Source organism: Rana temporaria, chromosome 6, assembly GCF_905171775.1.
Source record: "Rana temporaria chromosome 6, aRanTem1.1, whole genome shotgun sequence".
Classification (NCBI taxonomy): domain Eukaryota; kingdom Metazoa; phylum Chordata; class Amphibia; order Anura; family Ranidae; genus Rana; species Rana temporaria.
In genome coordinates this window covers 18,334,708-18,347,134 of record NC_053494.1, presented here as the reverse complement: position 1 = coordinate 18,347,134, position 12,427 = coordinate 18,334,708, and the positions used below count along the sequence as shown (strand labels likewise).

Genomic DNA, 12,427 nt, shown 5'->3' with positions numbered 1-12,427 from the left:
ACCAGATAAAGGCAAACAAAGGGCTGCATCCAGCCCGCGGGCCGCAGTTTGGGGATCTCCGTGTTAAAGGCAGTTGGAAATTAACAGACTTGCTGCCAAGATCAGTGAGTAAAAACAAAGAAAAAAGCCTAAAAAATGGAAAGTAACACAGCCACTAAATCTGCAATATAATAATTTTTTATTTCTTTTTTTGCTGCAGAGTTTTTTGTTGAAGTTTTTAATACAACTTTAAGGCAAACATTTTTATGTTTTAGAAACAAGTGTTAAGTGATTTCACGGGGTCCGCAGAGGAACGTGCTGATGTGAATTTTACGCAGGGGGGGGGGCGAGAGGGGGGGGGGCGAGAGGGGGGGGGGGGTCAGCTTTAATACAAGACAAAATAAAAAAGGTTTTGGTTTGAATTGAAGAGGCGAAGTGCACTTCTGTACTTTAATAAGCAGAACATTTTAGGTTTGAACATTTTATTCCGCGAGATCGGCACATCGCTGAGAAACGTTCAGACGCATTCTTACAAGATCAATAGCGTTTTCCCAGGTCCTGCAAAAAACCTTTAGTGTGAATTATTCATCTTCCAGAAGCAGCATGAAATACAAACACTTCCTATATAGGAAAAAAGGAGCCTTCCCTTTCATATCCTATCCTGTGTGTCACATCAATAATGTCTCTGCGCCTCGCACCGGGTCCGGGTCTATTCAGTAACAAGGCAGAGACTGGATCAGAAACTGACAGACGCATCAAAACCAATGCAAGACATCAGATCTTCAATCCTCCCCGGGGGCGGCAAGTTTCGACATCGAATTCTACACCTCAGTGGAGTTCGTTAAATGTTGGAAATTAAATAAAGTGGGGAAGAGTTGGGGATGACTTAGGCCCCGTACACACGAGAGGATCCATCCGCTGAAAAAACTCAGCGGATCGGTTTCAGCGGATAGATCCCCTGGTGTGTACGTTCCAGCGGATATTTATCCGCGGATATTTCCGATTTCCAGCAGATAAAAATTTGTAGACATGCTAACAAATCTATCTGCTGGAATCGGCTGCAGCGGATCGATCCGGTGGTCTGTACAGACTCACCGGATCGATCCGTCCGAACCCATCCCTCGCATGCGTCGTAATGATTCGACGCATGCGTGGATATCCTTATATGACAGCGTCGCGCACGTCGCCACGTCATCATCGCGGCGACGGCGCGACACATCACCGCAATGGGAATTAGGCGTGCTTAGGCCGGCCCATTTACGCTACGCCGCCGTAACTTAGGAGGCAAGTGCTTTGTGAATACAGCACTTGCCTCTCTGACTTACGCGGCGTAGCTACGCCGGGTCAAAATTAAGCCGCCCTACCTGAATCTGGCCCTAAGTCATGTTTTGCTTGGGGATCAAATATTATTTTACTATTTATTTTTATCATGTGTTTTTTCTGGATTTTTGGTTGATATTCCAGAGCCGCAATTACATCACTCCAGCGTATATAGTAAATATATCCCAAACAGTGCAAGTTTAGGAGATATTTACAGTACCTAGAGGCAAGCCTTATTATAGGCTTACCTCTAGGTACAATTAAACAGGAAAACGTACTTCCTCTTTAAGCCAAACAGGAAGTCAGATACATTCGGGTTATACTGCCACCTACAGGATCTGAATTCCTGTGTCCCTAATGGACAGGAAAGAAAAAAGTTTTGGCTTTACACAAAAGATTTCTATGACAGGACTAATTACAAACTGCTTCTACTGATAAGACTGGACTCACCGGTCATGGCGTGAGGAATCACCGTGATGAGCAAGCGCTGGTTTCTCATTTTGATGCCGACATCTGGGTCCTGCATGGCCACGATCAAACGCTCCATCTGATGGGAAATAATGGAGGTGTCATTAGAGACATTGAGATAATGAGGGGCAGAAATATATCACTAAATGAACACACTTTAAAATACTTTAGCTCTTTTAAAATAGTCCAAAAATCAAGCAAAATTGCACACTCTATTTTCTTGTGAAAAAAAAAAAATTGCACACTCAAATTTTTTTATTTTTTACATTTCTTTTGCTTTCCTTTGTACTTGAATCTGGAATAATCACCAGTTCAAATATTTCCTGATAAAATCCATTGCAGGAATTACATCAAATTAGGCATTCCCAACATTCTCCTTTAGATAGGCATGGCTCCTGGGTATGGACAAGGATCGGTGGGCAGGGAGCCAATCCTTGGCATTTCCATCTGTCCAGAAGACACAGAAGTGCAGCAGAGGGATGAGTAGGGCTGATGGTATTTGCACAGCCGGGTATCAGAAGTTACATAGCAATTTTTTTTTTCTTTATCACAAAAGAACAGTTTACTAAACACAACCTCTGTACATAGACTGGTCATATAGCGTAATCCTAAATATTCACTTTCTATTGCAGTGTATTCATGGTGCGTACCATACCGATTGAAAGTGTTGCGTGGGATTTGGGGATTAACGCTTGATGTGTGGCAACATTTCCATAATTACACACCAATGGGGGTTTTCCCTGACAGCAAAATGTCAGATATAAGAAGATTATCTGTACAGATATTCAGACATCTGTTGTCCAAATTCTATCTCGTCCAAGTGACTGACCTCTTCCACCTCCAGACAAGCCTAGTGAGTGCAGCTATGGTGAGCTGGGACCTAATACCGCAGAATGGCCAAAGTCAGAGCTACTATGCTCTATAATCTGAAGTTTTATTTACAGTCATCCCTTGTGACCAGAGTCGAAGCCCAATTATAAAAATATAAAAATGAAGAAATGTTATCATCATTTAAATGTTACAAAGAATATAACAGAATATGTAAAAAGGAAATCAAGGACACAAAAATTCAAAACAAACGACAGATTGCAAAAGATAGTAGGACAAACCCCCAAAAATTCTTCAAATATATTAAAAGGTCAAGTCTGAGCATGTAGGCCCTTTATAAAAAAATCTAGAGAGGGTAACGGGGAAAAAGAGAAGGCAAATTTATTAAATACTTTCTTCAGCTCTGTGTATACAAAGGAGCATGGGGGAGCTCATGTCCATAATGGGGGTGGTAGTGGCACAGCCCCAAATGATTCACAATGGCTCAAAAGTGATATAATCCATTATTTAGAAAGAATAAAGGTGGATAAAGCATCTAGACCAGATGGCATCCACCCACGGATCCTAAAATAATTGAGCTCTGTCATTTCAAAGCCATTGGGCCAGATCCAGAGAGAGAGTACGCCGGCGTATCTACTGATACGCCAGCGTACTTTCAAATTTCCCGCGTCGTATCTTTAGTTTGAATCCTCAAACCAAGATACGACGGCTTCTGGGTTTGATCCGACAGGTGTACGGCTTCGTATGCCTTCGGATCGTAGGTGCAATACTTCGGTGCCCGCTGGGTGGAGTTCGCGTAGTTTTCCGCGTCGGGTATGCAAATTAGCGATTTACGACGATCCACGAACGTACGCGCGGCCGTCGCATGTTCTAACGTCGTCTGTAGTCGGCTTTTTCTGGCGTATAGTTAAAGCTGGTATTTTTTGGCGTATACATAGAATTGCCATGTTAAGTATGGCCGTCGTTCCCGCATCGAAATTTGAATTTTTTTTTTTTGCGTAAGTCGTCCGTGAATAGGGATGGACGTAACTCACGCCTAAGTTAAAAAAAATGACGTCCTAGCGACGTCATTTAGCGCAATGCACGGCGGGAAATTTTGCGACGACGCATGCGCAGTTCATTTGGCGCGGGGACGCGCTTCATTTAAATGAAACCCGCCCCCAACCCGCCCAATTTGAAATCCGTCGCCAGAAATACACTACGCCGCCGTAACTTACAGCGCGAAATCGCTGAGGATTCGAATATACGCCAGGTAAGGTACGGCGGCGTAGTGTATCTCTGATGCGCTGCGCCTAACTAAATGTATGTGGATCTGGCCCATTGTTTCTAATATTTAGGGACTTGTTAATGACTGGAATGGTACCACTGGATTGGAAGGGAAGATTAACGTCTTTACCAAGTAACTATAGACCTGTTAGTTTAAAGCGGATGTGCCACTAAAACAATATATTAAAAGCTAGCAGCTACAAATACTGCAGCTGCTGACTTTTAATATAAGGACACTTACCTGTCCTGGAGTCCAGCGGTGATCGCAGCAGAGGATGAGCCGATCGCTCGTCACCCTGCTGCTCCCCCCTCCATCCACGGTGAGGGAACCAGGAAGTGAAGCGCTGCGGCTTCACTGCCCGGTTCCCTACGGCGCATGCGCGAGTCGCGCTGCGCCCGCCGATTGGCTCACACGCTGTGTGCTGGGAGCCGAGTGTTCCCAGCACACAACGGGCGACAGACGGGATGTGACGGAATGCCCGTCTTTCGCCCGTAGCGTGTGGCCGGAAGTGGGTGCAAATACCTGTCTTTAGACAGGTGTCTGCACCCCCCTCCCCCCTGAAAGGTGTCAAATGTGACACCGGAGGGGGGGAGGGTTCCGATCAGCGGGACTCCACTTTAGGGTGGAGGACCGCTTTAACTTCTATAGTTGGGAAGATACTGGGGAGATTAATAAAAGACCGCATAGAGGAGTTCTTGCTGGAAAAAAAAATTTAAGCAACAGACAGCATGGATTCATGAAAGACAGAAGTTGTCAGACAAACCTGAGCAGGGGTGTGCACCAAGCAGGGGTGTGGCGCCAATACGCGGCGGCCGTATTGTAATTCCCGCCTTCTGGAGCCAGTGCAGCGCCTATGATGGACGCCACACGTCCCGCGGTTGTGGCATTGGATCAGTGGGACATCCATCATAGGCGTTGCGCAGGCTCCAGAAGGCGGGACCTGCTATGGGACTCGGCCGCACTCGGCCGCACTCTGCCAACCTTCACCTGTATCAATCCCATACTCAAAGTATCTTTGAGTATGGGAAAAAAACGATTCTGTACGAAGATTTTAAAAGATCTGAGTGAAAGCTTGTCTTTAATTTTTTATTGGATGTCACCAAAAATGTGACCCCTGCACCTCAGATATCATTGCGTGAAATCTCTGCTATCAAGGGAATGCCCCTTATTCCGCCCCCCCCCCCCCCCCATGTCCTTTCTTTCCTCTCCATTTTGCTTTTTCCTCCCTTTTTTTGCACACTTTAGGGGCAGATCCTCGTACAGCGGCGCATCTGTACGCCGGGCGCAGCGTATCTAAGATACACTACGGCGCCGTAACTTTTTTTTTATTTCGAATCCACAAAGAATTTGCGCCGTAAGTTACGGCGGCGTAGTGTATCTTGGGTGGCGTAAGGGCGCGGAATTCAAATGGATGTAATGGGGGGCGTGTTTTATGTAAATACGTCGTGACCCGACGTAAACAACGTTTTATTTGAACTGCGCATGCGCCGTCCCTGGGGGTATCCCAGTGCGCATGCTCGAAATTTAACCGGAACAAGCCAATGCTTACGACGGTGACGTCATTCTACGCAAATTCCTATTCGCAAACGACTTACGCAAACGACGTAAAAAATTCAAAATGCGAGGCGGGAACGACGGCCATACTTAACATTGGCCCAGATTCAGGTAGATCCGCGCAATATTTGCGTGGGCAAAGGGCAACGATTTTTGCTCAGCGCCCATGCAAATATTTCGATTTGCCCGCGATTCACGGAGCAGTAGCTCCGTAAATTGCGCAGGCACTATGCTAATTAGCCCGGCGTAAGGGCGTCTAATGTAAATGATCCCGCCGGGGGCGGGAATCATTTAAATTAGGCGCGCTCCCGCGCTGAGCGAACAGCGCATGCTCCGTCGGGAAACTTTCCCGACGTGCATTGCGGCAAATGACGTCGCAAGGACGTCATTTGCTTCTAAGTGAACGTGAATGGCGTCCAGCGCCATTCACGAATCACTTACGTAAACGACGTGAAATTTAAATTTCACGAGCGGGAAGGGCGGCTATACTTTAGCATTGGCTGCTCCTACTATTAGCAGGAGCAGCCTTGCGCTAAAGTCGCCGTACGGAAACTCCGTACCTTGCGTGTGCAGGGCCCGCGCAACTTTTGTGAATAGGTGGTAGTATCCAATTTGCATACTATACGCCGATCACAATGGCCACGCCCCCTAGCGGCCAACGCAAGAATGCAGCCTGAGATATGAAGGCATAAGGAGGCTTATGTCTGTCATATCCTAGGCTGCAGTCCGCGTAGCGATGTTCCTGAATCAGGGGCATTCGCTACGCGGGAGCAAAACAGCTATTGCGCCGCGCAACCTATGGTTGCGCGGGCGCAATATCTTCTTGAATCTGGGCCACTGAGTACGCCTCATAACAGTAGCTTTAACTATACGCCGAAAAAAGCCGAACGCAAACAACGTAAAAACAATGCGCCGGCCGGACGTACATTCGTGGATCGCCGTAACTAGCTAATTTGCATACTCGACGCGGAATTCGATGGAAACGCCACCTAGCGGCGGGCGGAAAAAATGCACCTAAGATTTGTAGATACAAAACAAAGATACGACGCGGGAATTTTAAAATTACGCCGGCGTATCAATAGATACGCCGGCGTAATCCTTTTGTGGATCTGCCCCTTTAGGCTTTTACTATTAGTTAACCTCTCTGCTTACAGAATGTTACATCTAGGCTCTCAATGTAACAGGCATATTATTAGGTGCAAATTAGCGTCCATCATCAGAGTCCATTAACGGTATTAGGCTGCCCCCACTTGTATCGTTATTTCATGAACATTTGATTGCGATATGTTTTCCAGCTGAAATTCATGCGCTGATGTTAATTGTGTGGTTATTATTCTGCTGTCATAACGTTATGGCATGATCCTTCAAATTTCAATATACATTTACTGAAGAAGAAAAGAAGAATAGTACCAGTTGGAGATGTACTGTCTGATGATCTAGGGGGGGGCTTCAGGGAAATTGTTGAGGGGTGGTACAAAACACTGTCATATACCCCTGTGCAATTCTTGTGACAACACACATTATTTGACCATGCTCTGGGGATGCATACTCACCGGGTGCCATTTAGTGTTGAGGCTTTAATATATATTTTTTTATTAATATAAATAATATTCCTATTATTAGAATTATTTTTGGTACTAAAACACCAATTTACATTTATACAATTTCCTAATAAAACAGGTAAATATTTAATATTTCCTATTTACCACTTGCAGCCAGCAGGTGGCATTCACCAAGCGAAAACCGCTGCTTTTGGCAGACTGACAAGACTTCACAGTTCCGCCGGAGACCTAAATAGCAGTAGATAGATTGCACAGGCTAATGAATGCCTCAGCGAAGGGATTTTGCCCATGGGCGTCCGCTCCATAGGGCAAGGGGGGTCGTTTTCCCCCCCTTGAAATTGCCAGGGAGAGCCAGAAGCAGGGTCGAACTGGCCCTGGGGACGATTTAAGCAGTGACTGCAGCGCTCCCCTTCCCTCTAGTTGTCCCTTATTAAGAGTGCCTGTCCCTCTTCTGGAATCAAATCCATTTTGTCCCTCTTTCCAAAAGGTTCCTCTTTTATACCTGAAATAAATATACTGTCAATATAATGTAGTGTTTCAGTCAAGGGAAAGAGGTGCTGTGTAATGTGAAGGGGTCCAGTGATACAGGGTGCTGTGTAATGTAAAGGGGTCCAGTGATACAGGGTGCTGTGTAATGTAAAGGGGTCCAGAGGTGCAGTTGTGGAGAGGGGGTACACAGTAGTGACAAAGAGATATTGAAAGATGCAATGGACACAGTGGGGTGTTTTTACATTTTAACGTGGGGGGGGGGGGGCGCTTTTAACCCCCGCTAGCGGTCGAAGAAAGGGTAAAATGCGACTGTATCGCCGAAGCGCCCCCCTCTGAAAAAATGTCAGCGGATGCCCATGATTTTGCCCCCTTGCTTTTCAAATTATCAAGCCTGTAGGTAGTGCTGGGCTTTCTCATTAGAAAGCACAGCAACCCTTGATAGAAACATCTAGGTAGATTCAGAAAGAGTTAGGCCGGCTTATCAGTAGATAAGCCGACCTAACTCAGAATCTACGCCGACTTATGTTTAAGCGTATGCTCAAACAGAGATACGCTTAAACATATCTAAGATAAGACGGCTTGCGCCGTCCTATCTTAGATTGCAATATTTTGGATGGCCGCTAGATGGCGCTTCCATTGCGGTCGGCGTAGAATATGTAAATGAGGAGATACGCCGATTCACGAACGTACGCCCGCCCGACGCAGTTCTTTCACGCCGTTTACGTAAGGGATAGGCCGCGTAAAGTTAGAGCTAGGCCCTAGTGGAATAGTAATGTCAAGTATGGCCGCCGTTCCCGCGTCGAAATTCGAATTTTTTACGTTGTTTGCGTAAGTCGTCAGTGAATCGGGGTTTACGTCCACGTCGAAATCAATAGGCCCGTACGGCGTACTTAGCCGCAATGCACACTGGGAAATGTAGGTGCCCGGCGCATGCGCAGTTAAAGAAAAACGTAAAAACCGTGAGGTCAAGCGCCATTAACATAAAACACGCCCCCCTAAAACACATTTGAATTAGGCGCCCTTACGCCCGCCGATTCAGGCTACGCCGACGTAACTTAGCAGGCAAGTACATTGTGAATCATGTACTTGCCTCGCTAACTTACGGCGGCGTAGCTTAAATTCCTTAAGCTACGCCGCCGTAAAGTTACGCGAACGTACCTGAATCTACCTAATCCTGTATAAAGCCTTAGACATATTAACCAGTTGCCGACCACATCACGTATATAGACGTTGTGGTGTGCAAGTGTTTTTTTTTTTTTCAGCAGGTGGCTGGCTCACCCATGAAAAAGATCTGAGAGGCTCATTAGCCACTGGATTGCTTTCTGAAGTGGCAGGAGAGGACATTTACCCAACCCCCACCCCACCATTTGCTGGTGTTTCTCAGGCTTACCCTTTACACCGGCGCACCCGAGAAACGATCTGACAGTGAGGCCCAGCTGGTCACAGAGGCAGTTAGAGAGTAGATCATCTCTGATTGCCTCTATGGTCTTGGAGGACCAGAGCGACGTCATGACGTCACATCCGGTTTAAAACGGAAGTAAAAAAAATTGTTTTAAACCTACATTTTATGGGGATCTTTTGCATTTAAAGGTAAAGGAGAGATTTGAGGTCTTTTTGACCCCAGATCTCCACATATTACAAGGGATAGCTCATCCATGTCTTTATGGACCTTGCTTTGTTCACTGGTCCACATCATTTGGTGGAGGGGGGATTATGGTGTGGGGGTTGTTTTTCAGGGCTTGGCCCCTTAGTTCCAGTGAAGGCGTCAGCATACCAAGACATTTTGGACAATTTCATGCTCCCAACTTTGTGGGAACAGTTTGGGGTTGGCCCCTTCCAGGTCCAACATGACTACTCACCAGTGCACAATGGAGTTTGGGGTGGAGGAACTTGACTGGCCTGACCTCAAGAACACCTTTGGGGTGAATTAAAGTGGAGACTGTGATCCAGGCCTTCTCGTGCAACATCAGTGCCTGACCTCACAAATGCGCTTCTGGAAGAATGGTCAAACATTCCCATAGACACTCCTAAACCTTGTGGACGACCTTCTCAGAAAAGTTGAAGCTGTTATAGCTGCAAAGGGCGGGGCCAACTCAATATAGAACCCTACAGACTAGGGATGCCATTAAAGGGGTTGTAAAGGTACAATTTGTTTTTCCTAAATAGCTTCCTTTACCTTAGTGCAGTCCTCCTTCACTTACCTCATCCTTCCATTTTGCTTTTAAATGTCCTTATTTCTTCTGAGAAATCCTCACTTCATGTTCTTCTGTCTGTAGCTCCACACAGTAATGCAAGGCTTTCTCCCTGGTGTGGAGTGTCGTGCTTGCCCCCCCCCCCCTTAAACTACAGGAGAGTCAGGACACTCTCTACGTTGCAGATAGAGAAAGGAGCTGTGTGTTAGAGAGCGTCCTGACTCTCCTGTAGTCCAAGGGAGGGGGTGAGCACGACACTCCACACCAGGGAGAAAGCCTCGCATTACTGTGTGGAGTTACAGACAGAAGAACAGGAAGTGAGGATTTCTCAGAAGAAATAAGGACATTTAAAAGCAAAATGGAAGGATGAGGTAAGTGAAGGAGGACTGCACTAAGGGAAAGGAAGCTATTTAGGAAAAAAAAAATTACCTTTACAGTTCATGTCAGGGCTGGACTGGGACAGAAATTTGGCCCTGGACTTCATCCAGACTGGCCCACTTTGACAGGTCTCTCCCATGGTGGCCGGACAACTCCCGCACCCCCCGCCGGCCACCCAAGCCCCCTCTCTACCTTCACTAGCCACTTCTACTTTATTAGAGTAGAATCGGTGGTACTGGTCCTCTTAAAGGCAGTACCAGTGGGGAAGCTAGACATTATTTCACCCGGGCCAAAGAATCAGTTCAGTGCCCCCCCTTATGGGACAAGATTAGGCAGAAGTGAGAAACTCCCAGGCCATAGCTGTTGAGTCAGCTGTCTGTCCCCTCCCCCATGCTCCTCTGTCGTCCCCCCTGCTCCTCTGGTCCTCCCCCTGCTTCTTTGTTCCCCCCAGGTGAGCGCTGCGAGGAGGGAGAGACAGAGGAGCAGAGGGGGCGGCAGTCCGTTGTCACTGAAGCCGGCCCACTGAGCCATCGGCCCACCGGGAAACTCCCTGTAGTCCCAATGGCCAGTCCATCCCTGGTTCATGTGCGTGTAATGGCAGGTGTCCCAATACTTTTGGTAAAATAGTGTAGATGTAAGTGCATCGCAATATTTCAAAGCAATCTCGAGCTGTGTGGAATCAAATTACTAAGTGCCCCCCCCCCCCCCCTAATCCTTAGCTCTGATGAGAAAATTCTCCGGAGCGTCTTTGAAATATATCTAGATGGCTACAATCAGATCCGGGAACAGATGGAGCGCTTCAACAAGCACGCTGGAAGTGCTATAGAATGACACTCAATAGCTTGCTTTTCTCACCGAAATCTATAATTGTGTGTACGGCGCAGCAAGGCAATATTCTTTACCAGCTGAGCTCCAGACAGAAGACTGGGGGGGACATAACCAAATGGAAAAGTATGAGTTGTTCAAGCGTGAATTTCGCCTTCGCGCCTCGTAAAAAATCGCAGGCCTACCACGTTCCTATGATCCTTATTCTGATATTTATCTAAAGTAGAACTCCAATCAAAACAATTTACAAGCTCTGCCGGGTTTTTATACCAGTTATTTCGTATGGAAAACTTGATAAATAAAATCCTGTTCGAGGCTCTAACTCTTATGCCGCGTACACACGACATTTTTTTAATGTCATTAACCCCTTAACGCCCGCCGCACGACTATTTACGTCCGCAGAATGGCACGGACAGGCAGAAGGACGTATATATACGTCCTTGCCTTCTAGCGGGTGGGGGGTCCGATCGGGACCCCCCCCCCCCCGCTGCGTGCGGCGGGCGGGTTCCCTCGGGGAGCGATCCGGGACGACGGCGCGGCTATTTGTTTATAGCCGCTCCGTCGCGATCGCTCCCCGAGGCTGAAGCACGGGGAGAGCCGTATGTAAACACGGCTTCCCCGTGCTTCACTGTGGCGGCTGCATCGATCGAGTGATCCCTTTTATAAGGGACACTCGATCGATGACGTCAGTCCTACAGCCACACCCCCTACAGTTGTAAACACACACTAAGTGAACCCTAACTCCTACAGCGCCCCCTGTGGTTAACTCCCAAACTGCAACTGTCATTTTCACAATAAAGAATGCAATTTAAATGCATTTTTTGCTGTGAAAATGACAATGGTCCCAAAAATGTGTCAAAATTGTCCGAAGTGTCCGCCATAATGTCGCAGTCACGAAAAAAATCGCTGATCGCCGCCATTAGTAGTAAAAAAAATTTTTTTATAAAAATGCAATAAAACGATCCCCTATTTTGTAAACGCTATACATTTTGCGCAAACCAATCGATAAACGCTTATTGCGATTTTTTTTACCAAAAATAGGTAGAAGAATACGTATCGGCCTAAACTGAGGGAAAAAAAATGTTAAATATGTTTTTAGGGGATATTTATTATAGCAAAAAGTAAAAAATATTGAATTATTTTCAAAATTGTCGCTCTATTTTTGTTTATAGCGCAAAAAATAAAAACCGCAGAGGTGATCAAATACCACCAAAAGAAAGCTCTATTTGTGGGGAAAAAAAGAAGGCCAATTTTGTTTGGGAGCCACGTCGCACGACCGCGCAATTGTCTGTTAAAGCGACGCAGTGCCGAATCGCAAAACCTGGCCTGGGCATTTAGCTGCAAAATGGTCCGGGGCTTAAGTGGTTAAAAACGATCGTGTGTGGGCTCAAGAGCATTTTTCGCGACGTTAAAAATGGGCATTAAAAATGTAGAACATGCTCTAAATTTTCGAGTCGTTTTTAAGGTTGTCGTTTTTAACGTCGTAAAAAAATGGTCGTGTGTGGGCTTTAACGACGTGAAAATAACGCGCATGCTCAGAAGCAAGTTATGAGACGGGAGCGCTC

At 46.5% G+C, this 12,427-nt stretch overlaps 1 protein-coding gene across 1 annotated transcript in view; it reads right to left on the bottom strand.

Annotated features, from left to right (window-relative positions):
- RGS11 (regulator of G protein signaling 11) overlaps positions 1-12,427 on the bottom strand; it is a 137,074-nt gene that overhangs the window by 116,335 nt on the left and 8,312 nt on the right. The window contains exon 2 of the mRNA XM_040356370.1: positions 1,750-1,846. Within this exon, the coding sequence (XP_040212304.1) occupies positions 1,750-1,846 (97 nt within the window). The remainder of the gene's footprint in view (positions 1-1,749; positions 1,847-12,427) is intronic.